The 22583-nt window shown below is 57.7% G+C and overlaps 8 protein-coding genes across 8 annotated transcripts; 4 read left to right on the top strand and 4 right to left on the bottom strand.

The window, feature by feature from the left end:
- Positions 1-212: 212 nt before the first annotated feature.
- On the top strand, positions 213-646 carry B0H64DRAFT_362306 (uncharacterized protein; the record flags this gene model as incomplete). The annotated part of the gene is made up of 1 exon (XM_062801762.1): positions 213-646. A coding segment is annotated over one exon (249 nt), but the record flags the coding sequence as incomplete, so codon positions are not given.
- Positions 647-772: 126 nt separating this feature from the next.
- B0H64DRAFT_375501 (methylenetetrahydrofolate reductase-domain-containing protein) lies at positions 773-2673 on the top strand (the record flags this gene model as incomplete). The annotated part of the gene is made up of 2 exons (XM_062802421.1): positions 773-2471; positions 2528-2673. 2 exons carry the CDS (start codon positions 773-775, stop codon positions 2671-2673), a joined length of 1845 nt encoding a protein of 614 aa, XP_062658258.1.
- Positions 2674-3833: 1160 nt separating this feature from the next.
- B0H64DRAFT_194119 (uncharacterized protein) lies at positions 3834-6840 on the bottom strand. Its single transcript, XM_062799134.1, has 5 exons — positions 6616-6840; positions 6403-6521; positions 5669-6334; positions 4545-5614; positions 3834-4486 (listed from the first exon to the last, which is right to left on the bottom strand). Exons 1-5 carry the CDS (start codon positions 6678-6680, stop codon positions 3920-3922), a joined length of 2487 nt encoding a protein of 828 aa, XP_062658257.1. The 5' UTR covers positions 6681-6840; the 3' UTR covers positions 3834-3919.
- A 95-nt stretch (positions 6841-6935) lies between these two features.
- B0H64DRAFT_401450 (uncharacterized protein) lies at positions 6936-11293 on the bottom strand. The gene has a single exon (XM_062804160.1). The coding sequence runs from the start codon at positions 11001-11003 to the stop codon at positions 7137-7139; it is 3867 nt and encodes a 1288-aa protein (XP_062658256.1). The 5' UTR covers positions 11004-11293; the 3' UTR covers positions 6936-7136.
- Positions 11294-11498: 205 nt separating this feature from the next.
- Positions 11499-13655, top strand: B0H64DRAFT_344197 (uncharacterized protein). Its single transcript, XM_062801296.1, has 3 exons — positions 11499-11766; positions 11831-12961; positions 13025-13655. The coding sequence occupies exons 1-3, from the start codon at positions 11576-11578 to the stop codon at positions 13626-13628; spliced, it is 1926 nt and encodes a 641-aa protein (XP_062658255.1). The 5' UTR covers positions 11499-11575; the 3' UTR covers positions 13629-13655.
- A 290-nt stretch (positions 13656-13945) lies between these two features.
- B0H64DRAFT_433841 (heat shock protein 70 family) lies at positions 13946-16892 on the bottom strand. The gene is made up of 3 exons (XM_062806067.1): positions 16368-16892; positions 16179-16299; positions 13946-16118 (listed from the first exon to the last, which is right to left on the bottom strand). Exons 1-3 carry the CDS (start codon positions 16392-16394, stop codon positions 14260-14262), a joined length of 2007 nt encoding a protein of 668 aa, XP_062658254.1. The 5' UTR covers positions 16395-16892; the 3' UTR covers positions 13946-14259.
- On the top strand, positions 16893-20024 carry B0H64DRAFT_362293 (uncharacterized protein). Its single transcript, XM_062801761.1, has 5 exons — positions 16893-17293; positions 17378-17446; positions 17543-18292; positions 18346-19563; positions 19627-20024. The coding sequence occupies exons 1-5, from the start codon at positions 17274-17276 to the stop codon at positions 19709-19711; spliced, it is 2142 nt and encodes a 713-aa protein (XP_062658253.1). The 5' UTR covers positions 16893-17273; the 3' UTR covers positions 19712-20024.
- B0H64DRAFT_476145 (FAD dependent oxidoreductase) lies at positions 20022-21663 on the bottom strand (the record flags this gene model as incomplete). The annotated part of the gene is made up of 1 exon (XM_062808134.1): positions 20022-21663. Exon 1 carries the CDS (start codon positions 21303-21305, stop codon positions 20022-20024), a length of 1284 nt encoding a protein of 427 aa, XP_062658252.1. The 5' UTR covers positions 21306-21663.
- Between the last annotated feature and the right edge of the window lie 920 nt (positions 21664-22583).

Genomic DNA, 22583 nt, shown 5'->3' with positions numbered 1-22583 from the left:
CGGTGTGCTCGGTGCTGGCTGCTCCTCCCCCAATTCTCTCCGGGTTGCGGGGCCCGCCAGATCAGTTCGGGGTTCTCAAGGTCGGAGGGGAAGGGTGTGGTGGGGATTCGGGGAGACATGCAGGCGCGATCGCAGCTGTCTCGTCCAATGAGCACGACTCCGTGTCCGGCGAAATTCTGCCTCTCAGGGTGCTCCTTCTGTCTCCCCTTGCGCACTGTGCATGTAAAAGCAGCCGTTGCCCCGCGGCGATCTCTCTTTTCCATTACATTCCAGGTTCTCGTCAGTTTGTCGAGTCGTCTCTTTTTCTTCTCTGTTGTTCTTCTTCTCTTTCCCACTTCTCCAGTCTCGTGTCCGCACCCCCCGGAGCATCACCGGCCGGACTCCAAGGGCATCACGGCTCACAGGTGGAGAGGTGTAGACGCTGCTTCCTTGTCGCCCCCCAGGGAGTGAGCGAGTGTTGAGCTGCCCTCCGAGATTGTTAACCACGTATGACAATTTCCATCTATTCGGCTTCCTCTCCCATCGATTGCACCCTCCGTGATCTGTTTGCTGCGGCCCGGTGAATCTGGTCTGGCCCCCGGATGACTCCCACCGTACTGTACTGCCTTTGTTCCCGCTTCAGCTGCTTCCCTAGACGTCTCAATTGTCCCGAATTCTTAAAGTTTTAAGGACCGAAAAAGAGCGACAACAAGCTAACGAAAACAACCCTCTCCTCAGCAGCAGCCGTATCCATTCCGCCGATTCCCCGTCATAGTTAAAACATCTCGTCATCATGCACATCCGGGAGATGCTGGCGGAAGCCGAGAGGACCGGCAACCCGTCCTTCTCGTTCGAATACTTCCCGCCCAAGACGGCCCAAGGTGTACAGAACCTCTACGACCGCATGGAGCGCATGTACAACTTCGGCCCCAAGTTTGTCGACATCACCTGGGGAGCTGGCGGTCGCATTGCCGAGTTGACGTGCGAGATGGTGGCCCAGGCGCAGACCTACCTGGGGCTCGAAGCGTGTATGCACCTTACATGCACCGACATGGGCGAGGACAAGGTCAACGATGCGCTTCGGAAGGCTTACAAGGCCGGCTGCACCAACATCCTGGCCCTCAGGGGGGACCCGCCACGCGAACATGAGAAGTGGGAGGCTACTGAGGGCGGCTTCCAGTATGCCCGGGACCTCGTGGCCCACATCCGCAAGACATACGGCAACCACTTCGACATTGGCGTGGCCGGCTACCCGGAGGGTTGTGACGACAACAAGGACGAGGAATCGCTGCTCGACCACTTGAAGGAGAAAGTCGATATGGGCGCTACGTTCATCGTCACCCAGATGTTCTACGATGCCGACAATTTCATCCGCTGGGTCGGAAAGGTCCGTGAGCGCGGCATTACCGTGCCCATCGTGCCTGGCATCATGCCCATCGCCACCTATGCCAGCTTCTTGCGTCGCGCGAACCATATGAATTGCAAGGTGCCCGAGGATTGGATGGCGAAGCTCGAATCGGTCAAGAATGACGATGTGGCAGTCCGTGATATCGGCAAGACGCTGGTTGCCGACATGTGCCGGAAGATCCTCACCGCTGGAATTCGTCACCTGCATTTCTACACCATGAACCTCGCTCAGGCAACCCGGATGGTCCTGGAAGAGTTGGACTGGATGCCGTCGCCAGACCGCCCGCTCAAGCAGGCGCTCCCTTGGAAGCAATCTCTGGGCTTTGGGCGTCGCGACGAGGACGTTCGACCTATTTTCTGGCGCAACCGCAACAAGTCGTACGTCGCGCGCACACAGGATTGGGATGAGTTCCCCAACGGCCGCTGGGGTGATTCGAGGTCCCCCGCCTTCGGCGAGCTGGATGCCTACGGCGTTGGCTTGACTGGCAGTAACGAACAAAACCGCAAGAAGTGGGGTGAGCCGACCTGCATTCAGGACATTGCCAACCTCTTTGTCCGCTACCTGAACAAGGAGATCGACTACCTTCCCTGGAGCGAGGCACCGGTGGCCGAGGAAGCCGACCTCATCAGGGACGACCTAATCGAGTTGAACAACCGTGGTCTTATCACTGTGAACTCACAGCCGGCCGTCAACGGCGTCAAATCAACCCACCCAATCCACGGCTGGGGGCCTGCGAACGGCTACGTCTATCAGAAGGCCTACCTCGAGATGCTTATCTCGCCCGAGCTCTTCCCGCAAATCAAGCGCCGTATCGAGGATCATCCTGATCTGACCTACCACGCGGTGACCAAGTCCGGCAACCTTCATACCAACGCGCAATTCGAGGGACCCAATGCTGTCACCTGGGGTGTGTTCCCTGGCAAGGAAATCGTCCAGCCCACCATCGTGGAGAGGATCAGTTTCCTCGCTTGGAAGGACGAGGCATTCCAGTTGGGCATGGAATGGGCTCGCTGCTACGAGACCGGCACGCCAAGCCGTTCCATCTTGGACGAGGTCATGAACACCTGGTACTTGGTGAATATTGGTAAGATGACCCGTAAAGCCTGATGCCTAGGATCACCAAAACTAACATACATGCAGTTAATAACGATTTCCACCGTGGCGAAACCATCTTCGAGGTCCTCAAGGGTCTCGAGGCCCCTGGTCTAGACAAGGTCCCAGAACCTCAAGCGAATGGCGCCACGAATGGCGCTACAAACGGCGCCCCCAACGGCGTCGAGGCATAAACGTAATGCCTCATGACTCGTCTTTCGGCCATGCTGGACCGCTCAACTTGGCCAGCCAACCGATGACGAATATTTCTTCAACACTTTGCATGGCCGCAATCCATTTCAACCTCCCAACTTGCACACACACAATCACTTTTAATATTCAACTATCCATCTATCCATCCGCAGCCTGGAGCGAGACGGGACCGGGCCGAGGGAATGACGCATTTAACGACGCACGCAACTTTCGGCATTATTTAACATACAGCATGCATATGGGAAGGCGTTTTCGAGTGGACGGGCGAGCAAAACAAAATGCGCATCACGGGGCATGGGCATTTCTTCCCCAGGTCGGGTCTTGATTTTTCAACAAAAAAGGAAAGGCAGGCGGTGTTGGAATAGGCTGGATGGATTTCAATCATCAACTGGTACACATAAGAGGACTGGGCCGGCAGGAAGGAGGTGGTTGGCGGTGGAGGAGTAGACGGTCCAACCCGGTTTTCATGCATCACCGAGATCTCAACGATACCCAGGGGAAACTTAGGCAGGATTTGGTTCAAGTACGTTTGGCTGCCTTCTTGTGTAGGGCGGCCAAACTTGCAACTTCAACAGTAGTTGATACGGAGAGACAATATGAGGACCTTGCAGTACGCAGAGGATGAGGTGCTAGGCGAGTGACATCCAACGTGAATTGGTAGCAATAGGTCGCAAACGATCTGTTCTGCTCGTCTATAGTCCCAGGCAACTGTGATTTATTTGTCACCTGGCACTGTACACAGTTGAAATGCACTCAATGTCAACCACCCAAGCAATGGCTGTTTTAGTTGTCATTCCGTTCCTCTACCAAGCCCGAGTGCAGACCCATCCCATACCCGCTCTGTTTTTTTGTAACCGTAACATGCAACTCCTGGGCGAAGCCCCTAACAACCGGGAAGCCCAGACTCCTCTCTCTCTGAGCATCAGACCAAGTATCTCACAAGTAAAAGATATCTATTACACAGCCAATGGCCCACTTCCCGTCACGCTCCTTGTTATAACCCCTTGGAACCCCACGCCCATGGCTATTCCCCCCCGGCCCCCAGCATGCCTCTGACCCAACCCAACCCGACTCACTCATCGACACCAGCACCAGCACCAGCACCAACAGCGGCGATCACACCACCGAACCGCACCGAGCCAAACCCCAGCCCCAGCCACACCCCACGGAGCCCGTCAACCACCACCCATTCAAGCTGGGCCCGAGACGCCCGGTAGGTAGGTATCACTAATACCCCCACTGCTCCTCGTCGGCCTCATAGTCCATCTGATCGCGCTGCTGCTGGTCGTTATGGTGGTGATGGCCGTGGTGATGATGCTGATCGTCGTCGCCCGACGGCCGCTCCAGCGTGATATGCACGTCCTTATCGCTGCTATCGACTCCTGCTGCTGCGGCCGCCGTCGCGGCGTCATGATCTCCGTCTTCGTCCCCGCTCTCGCGGTCGTGGTCGTGGTCGTGGTCGTGGTCGTTGGAGGGTGAGGTTGTGGTGGTGGTGGTTGTTTGCTCGTGTTTTCTGTCAGCGCTGGTGCCGTTCCGGCCTTGGGCGGCTGCGCCGAGGTGTCGGGAGGTTGAGGAGGGGGTTGGGCCGTTGGCGCCGGGGGTGGTGGGCACGGAGCCTGAGGCGCCGTTGGAGCCGGCCCAGGAGAGGTCGAGCTGGGAGGGGGCGTTGAGGCCGGGGATTTCTTTGTTGGCGAGGAGGACCGAGTTGAAGAATTTCTCGGCGGTTTTACGGTCTTTAAAAGTAATCTCGGCCGAGGTGGGGGTTGTTTGGATGTCGGTGAACTCACCGATGCCCTGGGGATTGTGTTAGTTACGGGGGTGGAAGGGCTAACGGGCTGCTAATGGGACTTACAAAGAGGTATTGCCGCAATGTCTCGTCCTTATCGGATGCGGTAAAATCCACTCCGGTGAGGATTACCTTCTTGGGGCGGTTATCGAGTGAATAGGCAGCGTATGCGGCGTGGACGTCGGCCCGGCCGCGGTAGTTGCCCCGGTGCGACCCGCGCGGCGGGTACGGCGATGCCGATCCTCGCCAGTTACCTCTACCCCGTCCGCCGTAACCACCTCTAGGGGGCCACGGTGAGGGGGCGTCGATGGCGTCGGGATCGAGACCCATTTGCCGTGCCTCGGCCTCGAGCGCCTCTAGCTGCGCTCGGAGGGCCTCGCTCTGGCTTATGGGCTTTTTGGATTCGCTTTCGCCGTCGTCGGATTTGATGCCGTTGTGGCCTCCGAGTTTGGCCTCCAGCTTCGCCTTCTCCTCCACCTGCTTCGCTATAAGCTCCTTCTGCCGCTTCTCGAGCTCCTCACGCTGGCGTTCCAGTTCCTCTCTCTTCTTGGTCTTCTCCTCGAACGCCTTTTGCTTCTCTTCTTGCTGCTTAGTGAACTCTTCCACGTCTACCTCGGATTTGGGGCCAGCATCGTGATCGTCAACCGTGGATAAGCCATTCGTGTGCCGTGGCTTCTTCGCACCTTGCGCACCTCCCGCGAAGGGTGTCGAGTTCGGTTGTTTCGACCCCTCATCTTTGTGCCAGAAGACCTTGACAAACCGGTTATCAAACATGACCTTCGGGGATTGGTAAGCTGCGTTGGCGGAGTTCCAGCTGTCGAATTTCACAATAGCCAGCCTCTTGTATGGTTGCATGGAAACTTCCAGGATATTTCCGAACTGGGAAAAGAAGTCCTTGACTTGGTCTTCGGTAAAATTATCCTCTGGGATGTTTTCCACCACTATTGTCGACTTTGTCCGATCGAAAACTGGTCCGTCTGCAGAGAATGGCGCTCTCTCGCCCCGTCTCTGACGGTTCTGATGCTTGCCACCCCTGTGTCTCGGTTGCTGGCCGAAGTCGGGCATCGGTGGCTGCCCCTGAAAAGGGCCCGGTGCGCCGAAGAGATCGGGCATGAGAGCATTGGAAGGGTCATACTCTGCGTGCTGGTTAGCGGCCTTCGCGCCCCGAACCATGGAGGTTTTCGTCATACCTTCTACTGGCGGAGGTTGTGGCAGCGCCTGCATACCGCCGAACGGGGCCCCAGGCAGAGGAGGATAACCCGGGTCGTTGCTATGCGCAAACATGCAGTTTGTCCCGCGCGGGCAATACCCCTTTTTCTCCCAATCGCGGCACTTCTTTCTCTTCTTGGGGGGGAATTGGCCTCGCAACATTTCGGGCATGGGATGGCTGGCGGCTAAGCTCAGTCCGAACATGGCATCCATCGCGCCCTTGGGGTCAAAATACCCAACTGTTGCCGGGCCGGGAGGACCTTGCGGTGGTAATTGTCCCGGCATAGGGTACGGGGCCATACCTGGCGCGCCGCCTCCGAAGGTATTCATATCCTCGGGTCGGGGCCCTCGACCTCCTCGCCTGGGCTGCTTGAATGCCCTCGCACCAAACCCAGGATCCCTCCCGTTCTGCGCCATTGGGTCGTCCCAGTCGGTATACCCTCGCTTTTTCGACCCATTTTGAAAGCGCGGCGGGTACGCCGGGGCTGCGCCCATCGAGTCGTCATCATAGTACAAATTCGGGGGGAATTGGCCGGTAGCGCTGGGGGCTGGCAGGGCAACATGCTTCGGAGGCGGGGGAGGGGCGCCCGGTAGGTAGGATCGGTAGGCAAGTGCTTCGAAGACGTCGTTTACAAAAACGGGCGAGTCTGTAACAAGGGGCCGGTCAGTTGGGAAGCTTGGAGGGGCACATAGCCGCTGTTGAGGAATCGCCCACCTTCTTTGAGGAAGTCGGGTATTTCCTCCTCGCAAAGCCTGCGCACGTCGTTGATGTCACCATCGTGGCGTAAGAGAGCTAGGACATAGTCGGCGAGCACATCGGGGTCGGCGTCAGATCTGATGCGAACAAAGTCCGGAGGTTAGCAGGACGGACTATTCTGTACAAGGCGCATGCATCACGAGAAAAGGCAAAAAAAGGGAAAAGACGGACGTATTCTCAAGTCGTGTAACGATCCATTTCTTCAAATGAGCAGTGTGCTCCTCCGGGAATAGCATTTCGGTTGATTCTTTTATCTGTCGATATTTCCATGGGATGTATTATGGTGGAAGGAGAGTTTTGCTTTCGAGGTCGAGAGTTTGGCTAGAATCGCACCGCTTTGTCAAATGTGTTCGGGCAATCAATGCGCGACCTCGACTTCCTCACGTAATTATTTGCAGGTCGCGTCATGAAGAGCAGGGGTGCGCCGACTTACATACACAGTACTTGTACAGATCTGTATATTACACCTTTCTTTGGTTATATTGTGACGAGCCGAGCACTGCTGGTGTAAATAACGTTACGTGATACACGATATAATTACCGCGCCACCCTTTCTCTTTCTTAGTATCCGATTCTACAAGTTTGACATGGACAACTACATACACAAGTACATACTAGTACATTTATACAACGTACAGCGGCCACTGCCACTGTTCTCAATCATACACACTCCCCTTACAACCCACATCCTATCACTGACCATCTTTCAACGCATTGACGATATCCTCCTCCGACAGGTCCTCCTTCCCCTTTTTCACCTGCGCCTGCGCCGGGTCTCCCGCATTCAAGAAGCCGGTCTCGGACCAGACCTGATTCGGACGGGGCGTCCTCTTCTTCTTCTCATCGGTCCTGACCAACCGGCCACCCTTCCACGTGGCTTCATCCTCCTCGCCCTCCCCTTCCCGCTTCTCCGCCGCGCCCTCCTCGCCGCCCTCTTCCTCGCCACCCTCTTCCGCACCCTCATCGGCCTCCAGCTCCGACACCTCCTCGAGACCCTTGCTCTTGGCCTCCCCAAAGATGCTCGCCTCGAGGCGCGAGCCGGAGCGGTGCATGGTGGTGACGGCGCGGACGGTCTTGGGGCAGCTCTCGTTGATGTACTGGAACTGGCGGCTGGCCTCGCGCGACCAGAGCATCATCTGCTCGAGGTCCATGTACTCCTTGGCGAGGACGAGCAGGGTGTGGGCGATGGGCCGCGGCCGGTGCGGGTTGGTGCCGGCGCGCCGCAGCTCCAGCGGCACCTGGTTCTTCACCTGGCCCTCGGCGCGCACCGCGTACCAGCCGGCCCACTGCGGCATCAGCACGTTCTCGCACACGGCGAAGGCCTCGCGCCACTTCTTCAGCCGCGCCAGCGCCTGCACGTGGTAGTTCCAGTTCTTGCTGTCCAGGTCGAACCCGCGCCGCCGGACCGTGGCCACCAGGGCGAGCAGGCCCTCCGGGTTCCTCTCCTCGAGGTACAGACGCTGCATGGTCTTGAGCGGGTCGCACAGGCGGAAGCGCTGCGCGTAGACGACCGGCTTGGAGGGGTCTTCCGGGTCGTCGTACTCGTCCGGGTTGAGGTGGGACGAGGCGGGCTGGTAGCGCTTGCTGGTACGCTTCAGGATGAGGGCCCACGTCTCGTGGACGCGGGCGTACTTCTTCTCGAAGAAGTCGGCGAGCATGATCTGGTGGAGGAGTTTGAGCGGGAGGGTCTCCTGGGACGAGCGCGCGGGGTAGCGAGTATTGTGGAGGTGGATGAGCTGCTGCACCGTGGCGTGCTCGCGCATCTGCGTCAGGATAAAGATCACCTTGGAATAGAGACTGATGACGGAACGGATGTCGTCCGGTGCGCCCTGGTCCTCTCGCTCCATGGCCTTGTAGAAATCGCGGAGAATCCTTTTCAGAAAGTGCTCGGCGCCGACGCCGCGCCGCTTGCTGGAGGGCAGTTGCTGCCATCTCCCCAGCGCGTCGATAACTTTGGTCATGCGCATGGCCGATTGCGGGAAGTTCATTTGGTTCATCAGCTCGTTGGTCTTGAGTGTCATGTGTGGTTCACCGCTGTTGATGAAGGCCGCCATCAGGAGCACGAAGTGGTCGGCCGTAGGCTCAAACACGCCTTCGCGGTTGGCGACTCGGAGCAGATGCATGGCGTGATGCGACTGACGGGCGTAGAGCAGGGCGAGGAGGAGATGACTGTATGTTTCCTGGTTATAAACGATTCCTTGCGACGACATAAACTCGAGCAGCCGATTGACCGTGCTCAAGTCCCGCCGCCTCGCGTTGTGTTGGAGGAGCGTATTCCAGAGCAAGGTATAACTGCCAGGTATCTCCCGTCTCTTGGTTGCGCTTATGCAGAGTTTCTCGGCCTCGGCGAAACGGTCATTCTGGCAGTATGCCTCAACCAACGACCTCGCCATCGCTATAGTTGGCTGCACGTTGCGGTCCTTCGCGAGCTGAAATAGCTCGAGCGTGAATTGTAAATCGCCGCGGAAGCCAGCCATGCCCATCATGGTTCCAAAAGTGTAATGGTCCGGTTCGAGTTCGTCGCAAATGTATGAGAAGAGCTCAATAGCGCCCTTGTAGTCTCCGGCCTTGGTGTAGGCGTTCATCAAGATGTTCCACTGCTTGATCACTGGTGCCTCGCCAGTCCTGTCGGCAGCATCCATCATGACCTGGCGGGCGGTTTCAGGATCACCCCTGACGGCATGGGCCTGCATGAGTGTGTGGATGAACCTTGGCTCATCCTCGGGTTTAAGGTCGAAGAGCTTGGTATATTCGTCGACCAGCCGCATGATGGACTTGATATCGCCGCGTCCACTATAGAAAGCCATGAACTTATGGTATGCCCTCTGGTCCAACTGGCCATAACCACGGTACCAGTCCTCGAGCAGCTGTTCCATTCCCACAACGTTGAATGGGAAAAAGACGTCAATCAGAACCCGCAGAACGGATTCGTCCACGCGCACGCCAGGAAGCGCCCTGTATTTTCTGTACAAATCAGTGGCAAGCCGCTTCCGGTCCTGCTCCGCGCTGGAAATGATGAAGCGCTCATAAGACCGCGGATCCTCGGCGCGGTGGAGCATAAAAACAACGTCGGACGCCCGGAACAACTCCAGCGAGTGTCTAACGAGATGCTTCAGAAAGGAGTCGACAAGGGCAGTGCGCTGAGACATGGTCTCGGGGTTGTTCTCGAGGAACTTGTACAGCTCCTTCACTTTGGCCTCAAAGTCTGCCGTCGCCGCCAGAGTCGGGAAGGCCCCCGGCAATGGTGTTTGAGGCTGTTCGACCCCTGAATCGGAATCCTGTGGTTCTGTTGGCTCGCCTGTTGGCCGGGACGATGTTTCGGACTCCTGCACAGTCGATGTTTCGGTCCCTGAGCCAACATGTCGTACTTGCGAGGAACTTTCGGCGGCTTGCGTATCCGTTTCTTGCGTATCCGTTACTTGCGCAGTCGTTGGTTCAGGGTCAGAACCGAGACTGGCGAGCTTCGTCGGCTCAGCCCCTTGCTCTATCCCCTGTCCTTCTGGAGACTCTCCAGTCTCTCCAGCCTCTCCAGTCTCTCCAGTCTCTCCCATCTCCCGAGTGGGCGGCGCGTACACCGGTTCCTCTTCACCCTTGATGCTCAAGTAGAGCTCCCAAGCCTCGAGAACGAGGTTCCACGACGACAGCTCGAATCCGTAGGCGGCGATATAATCTAATGCCCCACCAAAGCCACGCTGTTCCATGGCAGTCCTGAAAATCGCCATGGCCTCGGGAACCTTATGCAGCGTGAGCTGCGCCTTGACTGCCGCGCGGACAAGGTCCTCGGTCCAGTCTTCGACTTGATACTTGGCGAATAAATCGTTGACTCTCCATGCCTCGATCGGGCGGGTCGATGCCGAGATGGCGAGCAGCACGTCCGTTGTGAAATCGTCCTTCAAGGTCGGATCGAGTTTCATGTAGTGCTGGAAGATCTGATCGTAAGCTCCGGCGCGGTTCGAGTATAGCAGCCTTCGCAACAGGCCAGGAGCCGTAAAGAACGCGTTCTCCTCAGCATCTCCGGCCGCGATCCCGTGGTCGTGGTCTGGCACTTCCTCAAAATCCTCCTCTGCTACCTCTTCTGCCTCTTCTATACTGGCGGACTCATCGGCAGCGGCTTGCGGTTTCGACGGCTGGTCGGATCGACGGGAGGCGGCGGATGTGAAGAGGCGCGACATGTGGGTTCGTGGTCTGGATGCGGACTCGAGACGCACTGGATGAATCGGATATGGCCTCCGCAAGAGCGCAGCGGTTCCGCTGGGGTATAGGAAGTCGAGAAGGAGGCCAGATGCCGTCATGACCTCGGCTCTCTGGTGGGGTTTCGCTGGCGTCGCGGGGTTCTTCGACTCGGCCGGGACCTGGCGCATGAGGGCCTGGCACGCATCGATGAACTCGGTTTCGGTAGCACCATGGTAAAATAAGGCAGTGTGAAGCTTGCGGCGGCTTTGCAAACAGGACCTGGTCGAGGGAAGAGCTCGTTGGAGGCTGCTGCTGCACGGCTCTATGCTCGTCGCGGTCCTCTCCAGCATGGCGCTGGAAGATACGACAAGATGGCGACGGTGCATTCGATCCCAAAAACAACTCAAAAAGGTGGACCGTATTACCGCCGCATGATCCGCACCGATCTCGAGGTAGCTGCCGTGTCGTCGACGAGATGAACCTGGAGGAAATATACAAGTCCGCCGAGGGTCATAGTGGACCTGCAGGAATATTCGGGTGGTGTTGGAACCCGCAATCCCGCAATAATGGGACGGAGAGCGGCAGGTGTTATGTCAGGGAGGGAAAGGGAGGTACCTGGTAGAGGGGAAGTTGATGTAGGTCCCTCGTGAGTTAGTTGCCGTCCCGAAAAAGTAACCAAGAAATTTTGGGTCCCGGCCGGCACTCGGTGGTGGAGCTTGCACCGGGCTCCGGCGGGGGGTAACGACAAAATCGCACCCTGGCCAGCGTCTGGCCGAAGGTGGGATGAACTAACTAACCCCAACCCTGTCCCTTCTTTGCCTTCCATTGCAGCGGGGGATGAATCGACCAAAAAACAAGAGCCCCACATTCTCGAGCTCTGTGGTGTTTGAAGCCGAAGCACACGACAAGGAATCCACCACCGCTCGAGAAACGTCACCCATCCCCCTCGCAAGCTACCATGGATATCACCAAATTTGTGGTTTCCTTAAGGGAGAAGGCGCTGTTGTACGGTGACTACTCGACATACTGGTCGCAGCTGTCGGGCAAGCTGCTCAACTGTCGCAAGAAACTCAACATTGCGACCAAGAGCCGCGGGAAATTCAACCCCAAAGCGCCCGTCACTCCCGAACAGATCGCCGAGAACCATGAGTATGCTATTGCGGTACTTTATTTTATTTTTGGTTGCAGTTGGCTAACCGCACCCGCGCCCCAGATACGTTTACCTCCAGCTGCTGACGGCCGAGCGGACATGGGCCCACGCCATGTCCATGAAGGCCTCCCACACGGCCGACACCAAGGGCATGACGGGCAAAGCTCGCTCGCACATTGTATCGAGGCTCGAAAAAGGCGCCCGCACCGCTGAGCGGCTGGCCCAGGCTCTGTCGTCGAGCGCGAGTGGTGCATCCCCCACCGACACCCTCGATGCCCGTGCCTACGCCGCTCTGCTCAGGGGGGCGGCCCTGTTTGAGAAGCAGAGCTGGGAGGCGTGTCTGAAGAGCTACGCGGTATGCCGCATCATTTATAGCGCGCTTGCCACTTCTGTGAAGGGCGACGTCTTCAAAGATCTGCTCTCCGAGACCATCGACCCCTCCAGCCGTTACGCCGCATACCAGGCCAAGATCCCACGCACGCAACCCATCCCTACGATTGCCCGCAAAGCCTTCGAGTCCGCCGATCCCGAACTAGCCGACCAGATCAAGCAACTGAACCCCACCGTTCTTGAACATGGTGACCCCGATGCGACGAAGGGGGCTGAGGGAGCTCCGACCACCCTGACATGGCGGGGCAGAGAAGTCAAGATCGAGGACGCCGCGATCGCTGTCGCATGGGCTGCAGTGGGGACGGCGAGAGGCCAACTGGCTGAGAAGTTGGCAACCGCAGGGGCGCTCCATCCAAAGGACATGGCCGCGGCCTATGACGAGATTCTGATCGCCAGTCAGGACGCCGTCGACGCTACTAAACAAGCCATGGATGAGCTCAGAGCCGAAGGCGTCACACAGGGCGATGCGCGCATGCAGAGCCTACAAATTACGCGGACAGCTGTGGGCTACGAAATGATTAGCTGGCGGATTGGCCGCAACAGGGTGCTGGTGGGCGAGAATGATGGTGTGAAGATGGAATTTGGGCCCACCTCACGGAGGAAAAAGCAGATGGAAGAGTCAGAAGCAGACAGAAGCAGGGATGAAGCACCGGGCCGGCATATCGCGAGGCTAAAGGAGAAAGTCGTCTTGTACGACGGCATCTTGCAGAGTCTGGAGTCCATCAAGGAGCTTCCCGGCGTCGCCAACGATCAAGACCTGTCTGGGCGGTTAGAGGCGACGTCGCAGTACTTTACTGCCCTCAAGTATGTTTCCTCCCTCCTATCCTACCCTCCCCCCCCCGCAGGCAACTAACTAAGCCCCTCAAGATCCCTCGCCATCGCCCGTTCCCACGCCATCGCCGGCAACGTCGTCAACTCCCTCGCCCTAACCAAGCACGCCCTCAACCAAACCACCGCCGCCACCCCCTCGCTCTCGGGGCCCCAAAACGACGACGCCAACGACGCCTTCACCCCGCGCAACATCCAAGTCATCAAGCACGACCTCACCCTCCTGCACGAAACCCTAACCGGCGAGGTGCAGCGCGGCCGCGCGCTCGTCGAGATCTCCAACTCGACCAACACCAACACACCAGCCCAGCCCACCACCACCACCGCCACCGCCAAGCCGCCGCTGTCCACCCGCCTGACCGACTACCCGTCCGGCGGCGTCGACCTCGACAACATCGTGACCTACCCACCGCGCCTCGAGCCCTTCCCCGTCAAGCCGCTGTTCCTGGACGTCGCCTGGAACTACATCACCTACCCGGGCAAGGGCGGCGGTGAGCAGCAGCAGCCGCAGCAACAGCCGGCAAGTGGTGCTGGCCAGGGTGCTGGTGAGGTGCAGCATGAGGAGGAGGAGCAGGCTGGCGGTGCGGCGGAGTCCGAGGCAAAGCCGCAGAAGAGGGGGTGGTTTGGGTTTGGGCGGTCTTGAGTGGGAGGGGGAGGGGTGACAGTTGCCTAAAAGGGTGGGGGGGTTAAAAAGAGGTATAGATGGGGTGAATACAAAAACTAAGTACCTCCAGCACGGCACCAAACGAAGGGCTGGTTATTTGCATTGCTGCTTGTAGACATGCCTAGGCTTGTGCAAGTTTTTAGCTTCATAGTCCGACGACGGAGGCCAACTTAGCACCGTTTACGGTTCAACAAACCTGCCAGATTCTTGATATTCTCACGAATATCCGTGTGACCTGACGCCCTAGTGCATAAACATGGGACATTTCCGAAGAAGGCCGGCACAAAACTCAAAATGAGGGGGGATTTGGAATATATTTGCTCTCGTGGGCGTGTATTTAATGATACACGCATGCACCGCTATCCAGCCCCCGTCCGATTCCTGCCCATCATCAAAAATCGTGAGATGACCCTGCCCAAGAACGCAGCAGTTTTTATGCTCAGTAACGCCATCCGCCGTCTGCATTAAACATTTGGATAGCCCCCATGAGCCTCCAACACAAGATATGAGTACACTGAATATACACTGAAAGCCGCTCCGACCGACTCAGACACATGCGATAAAATCAAAATATAGGGGGGGTATAGGCGTCCATGTGGAGGGGACGCATTTAAGCCTTGGGCTCATCCTTCTTCTCGCCTTCGGCGTTCTGGGCCGGCTCGCCAGACTCGGCACGCGCCTTGTGCATCTTGTCGAAGAGGTTCAGGCTGGCAACCTGGAGCTCATCCGTCTTCTCCTTGATCTCGGCAGAAGTGGCAGCGGTCTCGCCGGACTGGGCCTTGGCGACGAACTCGCGCAGAGAAGTGATCTTCTCGCGGATCTGTTCGGCCTCGGTCTTGTCGAGCTTGTCGGCATACTCGTTCAGAGCCTTCTCCGTGTCGTTGACAACGCTGTCGGCACGGTTGGCAGTCTCGATGACGGCCTTGCGCTCCTTGTCCGACTCAGCGTACTTCTCCGACTCCTCAACCATCTGCTGGATCTCGGAGTCAGACAGACCCGAGCCGGAGGCAATGGTGATGGACTGGTCCTTGTTGGTGGACTTGTCCTTGGCGTGGACGTGAACGATGGAGTCGGCGTCGATGTCGAAGGTGACCTCAACCTGGGGCACACCACGGTGCGCAGGGGGGATGCCGACGAGCTGGAAGTTTCCGAGAAGCTTGTTGTCCCGGACGAGCTCACGCTCACCCTGGTAGACCTTGATCTCGACGGCGGTCTGGAAGTCGGCAGCGGTGGAGAAGACCTGCGACTTCTTGGTGGGGATGGTGGTGTTGCGGTTGATCAGGCGAGTGAAGACACCGCCGAGGGTCTCGATACCGAGAGACAGGGGGGTAACATCGAGCAGCAGGAGGTCCTTGACCTCACCAGAGAGAACGGCACCCTGGACGGCCGCGCCAATGGCAACAGCCTCGTCAGGGTTGACAGACTTGGCCGGGTCACGGCCGAAGATGCTCTTGACCGACTCCGAGACCTTGGGCATACGGGTCATACCACCAACAAGGATAACCTCCTGGATGTCCTTGGCCTGGAGGCTAGCATCCTTCAGGGCCTTGCGGACGGGCTCGATGGTCTTGCTGATGAGGGGGTCGACCATGGCCTCGAGCTGAGCGCGGGTGAGCTTGGAGTTGATGTGCTTGGGTCCGCCAGAGTCGGCAGTAATGAAGGGCAGGTTGATGTCGGTCTGGAGGGACGACGACAGCTCAATCTTGGCCTTCTCGGCGGCCTCACGGATTCTCTGGATGGCCATGCGGTCACCTGAGAGGTCGATGCCAGAGTCCTTCTTGAATTGCTGGACGAAGTGGCGGACGAGGTGGATATCGAAGTCCTCACCACCGAGATGGGTGTCACCGTTGGTCGACTTGACCTCGAAGACGCCGTTCTGGATCTCGAGGATCGAGATATCGAATGTGCCACCACCAAGATCGTAGACGGCGACGACGCGGTCAGCCTCCTTCTCAAGACCGTAAGCGAGGGCGGCAGCGGTGGGCTCGTTAACGACACGGAGGACGTTCAGGCCGGAAATCTGACCAGCATCCTTGGTGGCCTGACGCTGGGAGTCGTTGAAGTAGGCGGGGACAGTGACGACGGCGTTCTTGATGGGTTTGCTGAGGTAAGCCTCGGCAGTCTCCTTCATCTTGTTGAGGACGAAGCCACCAATCTGGGATGGCGAGTACTTCTGGCCGCGAGACTCTACCCAGGCATCGCCGTTGGTGTGCTGGACGATCTTGTAGGGCACCTCCTTGATGTCACGCTGCACCTCGGCGTCGGTGAACTTGCGTCCAATTAACCGCTTGGTGGCGAAGAGCGTGTTCTCGGGGTTGACGACGGCTTGACGCTTGGCAGCGACACCGACGAGGCGCTCGCCGTCCTCCGCGAAGGCAACGACTGAAGGAGTAGTACGGGCACCCTCGGCGTTCTCGATGATCTTGGGGGCCTTGCCCTCCATGATGGCAACGGCAGAGTTGGTTGTGCCTAACAATCACCGCATGTGAGTCCCATGATCGATCCGTGACGTAGCCGGCCGCAACTTACCGAGATCGATACCGATGACAGATCCCTTGACCTTCTCCTCTGTGGATTCGAACCGCGCGAACGCGGGAGTCCTTCGGAGCAAACCCGCCGAGCGGGAAGCTACTGAGGATGCCCTGGGAAGCTATATACACCTGTCAGCCCAAGATCAAACAAAGCATGCAACCCCTCATGCTCGAGGTCGGAACTTACGGCACGAGAAAGGCGTGTTGCCATCATTGTGAAAGAAGCTAATTAAAAGGAAAATAACACCCTTCTCTCAGTAGGATGGTAAATCACAACGAAAGCAGACGACGGGTGGATGGGGTGGTGGAATTGATGGAGATTGAGGGAAGAAAGTCGGAGACGGCAAGTCTTCTTTAAAAACTATGGCGAAAAAAATTTCAGAGCACTCAACCTGGAAATTTCGAGAACCATTGGTTTGCTAACATGTGGGGGGGCATGTGCACAGACCAATCAGTCACAGCAAAAAACTTGAAGCTGGCAATCGCGCAAAGCCGCGCTTTCGCCAACAAATGCCAAAGCCGGGGAAAGGCGAGTGAGTATCCACGTGATGCAAACCAGGATAACTCCAACGGCTTTGCCGGTCCAGCAGGGTTCTTTCGGCGGCGCAGATGTGCATAACGTTACAGCAGTGAGGTCGTTGGCTCTGGTGCCAATGCTTTCGAGGAGGTTTATCGCTGTTGGTGAGATTTTATGGCGGTCTGCATACGTTACAACTCGGTCAACATCTGTCGAACATTTGCGGAGAAAGTATGAAATAATGGTGACGAGTGCTTCGTTTCTTTTACATCTTTTTACTTGGTAATGCTGCATCTCGGCTCGCCTCCCAACTTAAAAGTCGAAGCTCTTCTCCACCTTTTTCCGCAGTGACGACCATGTCCTGACACTCCCGCTTCATTGTCTCCGGTGCTCTTTCATCCGGCTCCCGAATACCCTGAAATACAGCGAATTCTTCCGGATGATAAATCACCTTTGAAGGCGGCTTTGTCTTCTTTAGGAATCTCGAGTATCGTCAACACGCAACTGCAGCATCGCCCCCGAGGCGATTCTTGATGGTCGCATCGCGCTGACCTCCGACGCCAAGACATCGGCACAATGGCCGTCTCAAGCAACCTGTACGGTTCCCGACTCACCCACAGACCCAAGGTACCTGGACAATCGTCATGCATCCTGGCGGCTGACATGGTCTGATCGCGTAGATATACCCCGACCGAGGACCTAATTTCAACAAGTCCTCGCCGACGCTTCGATACCGGGGTCCGTTGGCAGTACGTCTAACCAAACACCAAGCCAAGGGTGGCTTCCGCCATCTCTTCCTTGCGCGTTGCGTCATGTGTCTTCGTCGACTAATCCCCTGCCATTAGGCATTGGCAGTTACGATCGCTTATCGGCACCGATGGCCAACACTTCGTTTACTTCCCGGTACCCGGCAGCGATAACCGAAGTTGCTCGATCCAGAGGCTGAACGCCAAAACGCGAGAGACAGAGACGATCAAACGATTACATTTCAATCCGAGGTGTCTAGTAGCACGGAATGGCTGGGTCTGCTGCGGAGGCGAGGCAGGTTTATTCAGTGCATTCCGGGTGGGCGAGCGAAATCCGCGGGACGGAACCGAGAGGGGACCCGACCTCCAAGCCGACGACCGTCTTCCACTCTCTCTCGACATCTTGGACGCCACGACATCGGCACTTGCAGAGACCCGCGCTGAAAAGAACCTGGTGGCGCAAAGTACTGGCTTCGGAAAGGACCGAGTGAACTGCATCACCCTCTGGTTTCCCCCGACTCTGGTTGAGTCATCCGAAGGAGCGTACGACCAGGGCGTTGCGGTTCTAGCCCACAACGACAGCTCGGTCGTTGTGGTGAGCCTTCGGGATCAGGTGGTGCTGGATAAGATCACATATCCGGATTATATGAACCGAGGGGTAATCTCCCCAGACGGGCGGCTACTCGTCGCTATCAGTGACGACCCTTACTTGTACATCCACGAAAGGAAAGAGAAGAAGGCTGAAAGTGGCACATCCGCTCGAGCCGCTGACCGTTCCGGGTACGAATGGAGTTCATGCGGGAAAATCCAGCTCAAGAGTCAGAGCAAAGACGATCGCTCTGATAACAGGTTCAGACCACCCATAACTAACCATCGTGTGTCAAATCGCTGACCATTAACAGAGGGAGTTTTGCGGCGTGTTTCTCCAGCACGGGCCAATACCTCGCCGTGGGAACCCAGTACGGGACCATCTCGATATTCGACGTTGCTGCCCTCACCATATCGGGAGCAGATGCGTTGATGACGGCGTTTAGCGCCTCGCGGCCGAATGCGGAATTCGGCGCCGTGAGAGACATGGCATTCTCTCCCGGCCCAGTCGATCTCCTGGCCTGGACTGAGGATCGAGGCCGTGTGGGTGTTGCCGATATCCGTGCCGGCTTCGATTCTCGCCAGATCCTTTATCTCGACAAGGATAATGATTTCGAGGGCCTAACGGTGATCGACCGAGGAACTATTGATCCCCGTCTCCTGGAACAGCGGGCTGAGCGAAATGAGCTGCCATCAGTCAGCTTTCCGGCCGCTGCAGATTCCTCGACAGAGAACCAGGCAACTCGTGCGTCAGAAGAACAAGCGATCTTGTCACGATACAACATCCCTCTGACAGCGGAAGAAACGGGTGTTTTGGAGGCGATTCAAGACTTCCGCCGACGCCAGGACCAGTACAACTCGGCGGCGGCGGCAGCGGACCATCGGCCACGCACAGAAAGCGGTGGCGGTAACAACAATGGCAATAGCAACAGCGGTGGCGCTAGTGGCTCCGCCGCTGGCTCAAGGCCACCACCGTGGGCGGACAGAGCGGGGCGCGTGGCCGAAAGCGTTCGTGGAGAGCGTACCGCGAGCGTGTCGCGCACCGTGATCGAGATCTTGGAAAACATCCGCGACCAGAGAGAGCGGATTCGGGATACGCACGAGCGTCTGCGGACGCGGGAGGACAACACTGCTGAGAGACGCCGGTATGCAGCCAGCCCCCTTTCTGGACTTAGTACGACCGTGGGGACCGCGGGATCCGGGCCCGGGGCCGGGGCCGGCGGACGAGGCCCGTTGGTCTCGCGGCTCCTGGCACACACTGCAAATCCCGCTTCCCCGGCCAGCTGGGACAACGTCGAGGCTTTGTACGACCCCTCACCCAGTGGGAACGTGCCTCGCGAAACCGTGCCCTCGAGGACTGTTGACTCTGAGGCCTCTGCTAACCCGGTGCGGCGGTATAGAGCGGCTTATCTCATGCGCGAGTGGGATGAGAACCCGACCCGGCGAACGCTCGGGACGTACATGACTGCCCACTCGCGACCTGGGCCATACGACACGGCCGGTTTGTCGTGGAACGAGAACGGGCATAGTCTGTAAGTCGACACCTTGGTCTCGCCCTGCTTCAGTGTGAAGGAACCGTCTAATATCCCTGCCAGGTTCGTCGGTGCCGAGAGTGGTATTTACGAGTTCCACGTTAATCTATTTGGACGGAGACTCTCTCCGAGCATCACTTTTAGTTAAAGTTTGATTTGGGGGGGGTGCGTATAGGGTAAACATTGCATGGAAAAGGCGTTATGGTGTTTTGGTAATCGTGGATGGCCGAGACTGTCACTAGCTCAGGTATCTCCGGGGTCTGTCTGTCGACTGGATATGGCGATGCTTTTTCGAGGATCAAAACTCGCGGTTTGGCTTGAATTGCCTGGGTTGGCCTAATCATAACATAATAGGCCCGGTATGCGGATGCGGCAACAAGGACAACTCGCTTGCCCGCGCTCTTCATCAACTAGGTAGCCGTCAACTTAGCGGAGCGCGGCCGTATAATTGTACTCGTTCATGTATACAAAAGTTTTCTCACCCTTTCTGCTATGGCCAGGCAGCTCGTGAGCCCGGGGCTCTCGATGTTCAGGAGGTTGATCCACCCCTGATAACCCTCCTCCTTCTGGATCACAAAATCCACGAACCCCTTCCCCTGTGCTACAGCGCCCTGCTTCCCCAGCTTCGGCCTTATCCCCGCGTAGTCGGGCTGCAGTTGCGTCTCGTCCAGCCCCGGGAGATACTTCTTCACCTCCGCCACCGTCTGCGCCAAACGCGACTCGTTCACGGCCAAGTCATCGGGCGAATCAACCCACTCAACATCCGGCCCAAACTTGATCCGCCCTCCCAAGTCCAGCGTCAAATGCGTCCCTAGCCCCGCATGGCCCGGCTCCGGCGCGGGATACACCAGCGTGCTCACGCTGGGACTCGACGCCCCGTACGAGAAGTAATTCCCCTTGGCATAAAACATCTCCCTCCGCTTCTCGGGCGGCACAATCATATTATTCACCGCCACCGCCCCCAGCCCAGCCGAGTTAACAATCGTCTCCGCCGTCACCCTGGACACCTCCCCGGAAGCCACATCCCTCACCGTCAACTCCCACCCGCCACTCCCATCCCCACCCAGCGGCACCACCCCCTCCACCGCACTCCCCAGCGCCAGCGTCCCACCGGAATCCTCAAACTGCCCCAGCAAGCACAGCATCAACGCATGGCTATCCACGATCCCCGTCGTCGGGCTCTCCAACACCCCCCGCTCGGCGCGCACGGCGGGCTCCCTCCGCGCCGCCTCCTCGCGCCCGACCCAGCGCACGGGCACGTGCAGCTCGGTGGTGCAGAAGTCGTGCAGGCGCTGCAGCGCCGCGCGCTGGCCGTCGGTCTGCGCGACGATCCACTTGCCCGTGCGCCGGTGCGGGATGTGGTGGGTGGAGCAGAGGTTGTAGAGCAGGGCTTTGCCCTGCAGGCAGAGGGCGGTCTTGAGGGAGTTGGCGCCGTAGTACAGGCCCGCGTGGATTACTTCGCTGTTGCGCGAGGAGGTTTCCGTGCCGATTGCGGCGTGGCGTTCGAGGAGGAGGGTTGTGCTGTTGTTGTTACTAGGGGAAGAGGGGGAGGAGGAGGCGCGCTGGGCGAGGGATTGTGCGATGGCGAGGCCGACTACCCCGCCGCCTATTACTGCGTGGGTGAAGTCTGCCGCTGGCTTGGAGAGGTGGGGTGTGGTTTGGGAGAAGGGCCGGGCGGTGAGGGTGGTGGCATGTTGTGGACGGAGGGAGAGGGACAGCCTTGGACTGAGACCGGGACGCATCCTGGGCCGAGGCTGCTTGAAAGCAAGCAAGGGCGGATTTGGAAATCACGAGGGTCGAGATCCTTGGTAGAGAAGGCGGCTGTCTCCTGACCGACTAAATCCGTTCCGGGTGGCTGGTAAAGGGCCTGACCCGGGGTCTTGGTCGGTCTGGAATGGTGTGGTGGTGCATGTGTGCGGTGTGCAGAGGTAGTTGCAGGTTACAGTTTCACGTTTGTGTCCTTTGTGAACGGTGTGGGACTCTTCTGTACTGTGTACAGGGACTTCCTCACTCACTCATTACAGGGGTGTGAATGAATGACAGATTCAACAAGAGAATGAACGGCCCACCAACGAAAAGGAAGACAGATTCAACAAAAGGAGATAAAAATAATTAGAAACAGGAACTTAGATTTGGTCTAGAATTCTCATGAAATTAGCCTCACAACGATGTCTCCCATTTTTCCACTGTGGTGGTGTGGTTCAGTTCAAGTGGCAGGTGTGATGCTCGTAGGCTCGGCAAGATTGATCAACCCATGACTTCCAGCACTGACACATTGTGGTTCGAGCTATTACATACACAGTACACACTGTCTTTGACGGCCTGAAACCTGCCAAATAATTCGATCACTATCAAATTAGAAGACTACACGTTATTTCCATGCTTCCAGCAAGGTCAAGCGCCGTGCAACAGTGATCAGCGCGAGGCTGGGGACGTCCACGGGCAGCTTTCATCATGGTGTGTGGAATGGCACAGAATGGATGGCTCAGAAAGAAGAGGTGACGGTTGTGCCCCACATGGCGCTCACAAGTCTCCGAACAAGGGTCCTGTGAATTGTTGCGTCACGCGCAGCGCCTCCGGCCGTTGAATCACCCCACCATTTCTATAGAAGGTCCGTCGGAACGAGACAAAGCATGCCACCGATTTAGAGCAACCCGTGGCTGTTCACCGTCCTTGACCACCTTCCGATACTTTTCTCTCACGGGTTCTGGTTTGATCAGGCAACATTGTCTCATCGGTGAATTTATTGATTCAGCCCCAACTAGCAACTGCCCGCGCGAGTCACAGTCACACCGTGGCAGCGCAGTTGTTTGCACCGGACCCGACTTTCGTTTGACCAGGCCAGGCTCCAGCTGCAGCAACCGATTCCGGCATTCTCCTGGCTCATTCAGTCTACCCACCGCCACCACCACCACCACCACCATCATTGGGCTTTATCTTTGGCTATCGTTGGTGATTGATATCTGCCCATAAATTCTGTGGCCAGAGCTGTGCCTTCCAATTCCTGCTCGGCAATTTCT

This window comes from Chaetomium fimeti, assembly GCF_033439085.1.
Source record: "Chaetomium fimeti strain CBS 168.71 chromosome Unknown B0H64scaffold_5, whole genome shotgun sequence".
Taxonomy (NCBI): Eukaryota; Fungi; Ascomycota; class Sordariomycetes; order Sordariales; family Chaetomiaceae; genus Chaetomium; species Chaetomium fimeti.
This window is presented reverse-complemented; position numbering and strand designations above follow the sequence as displayed.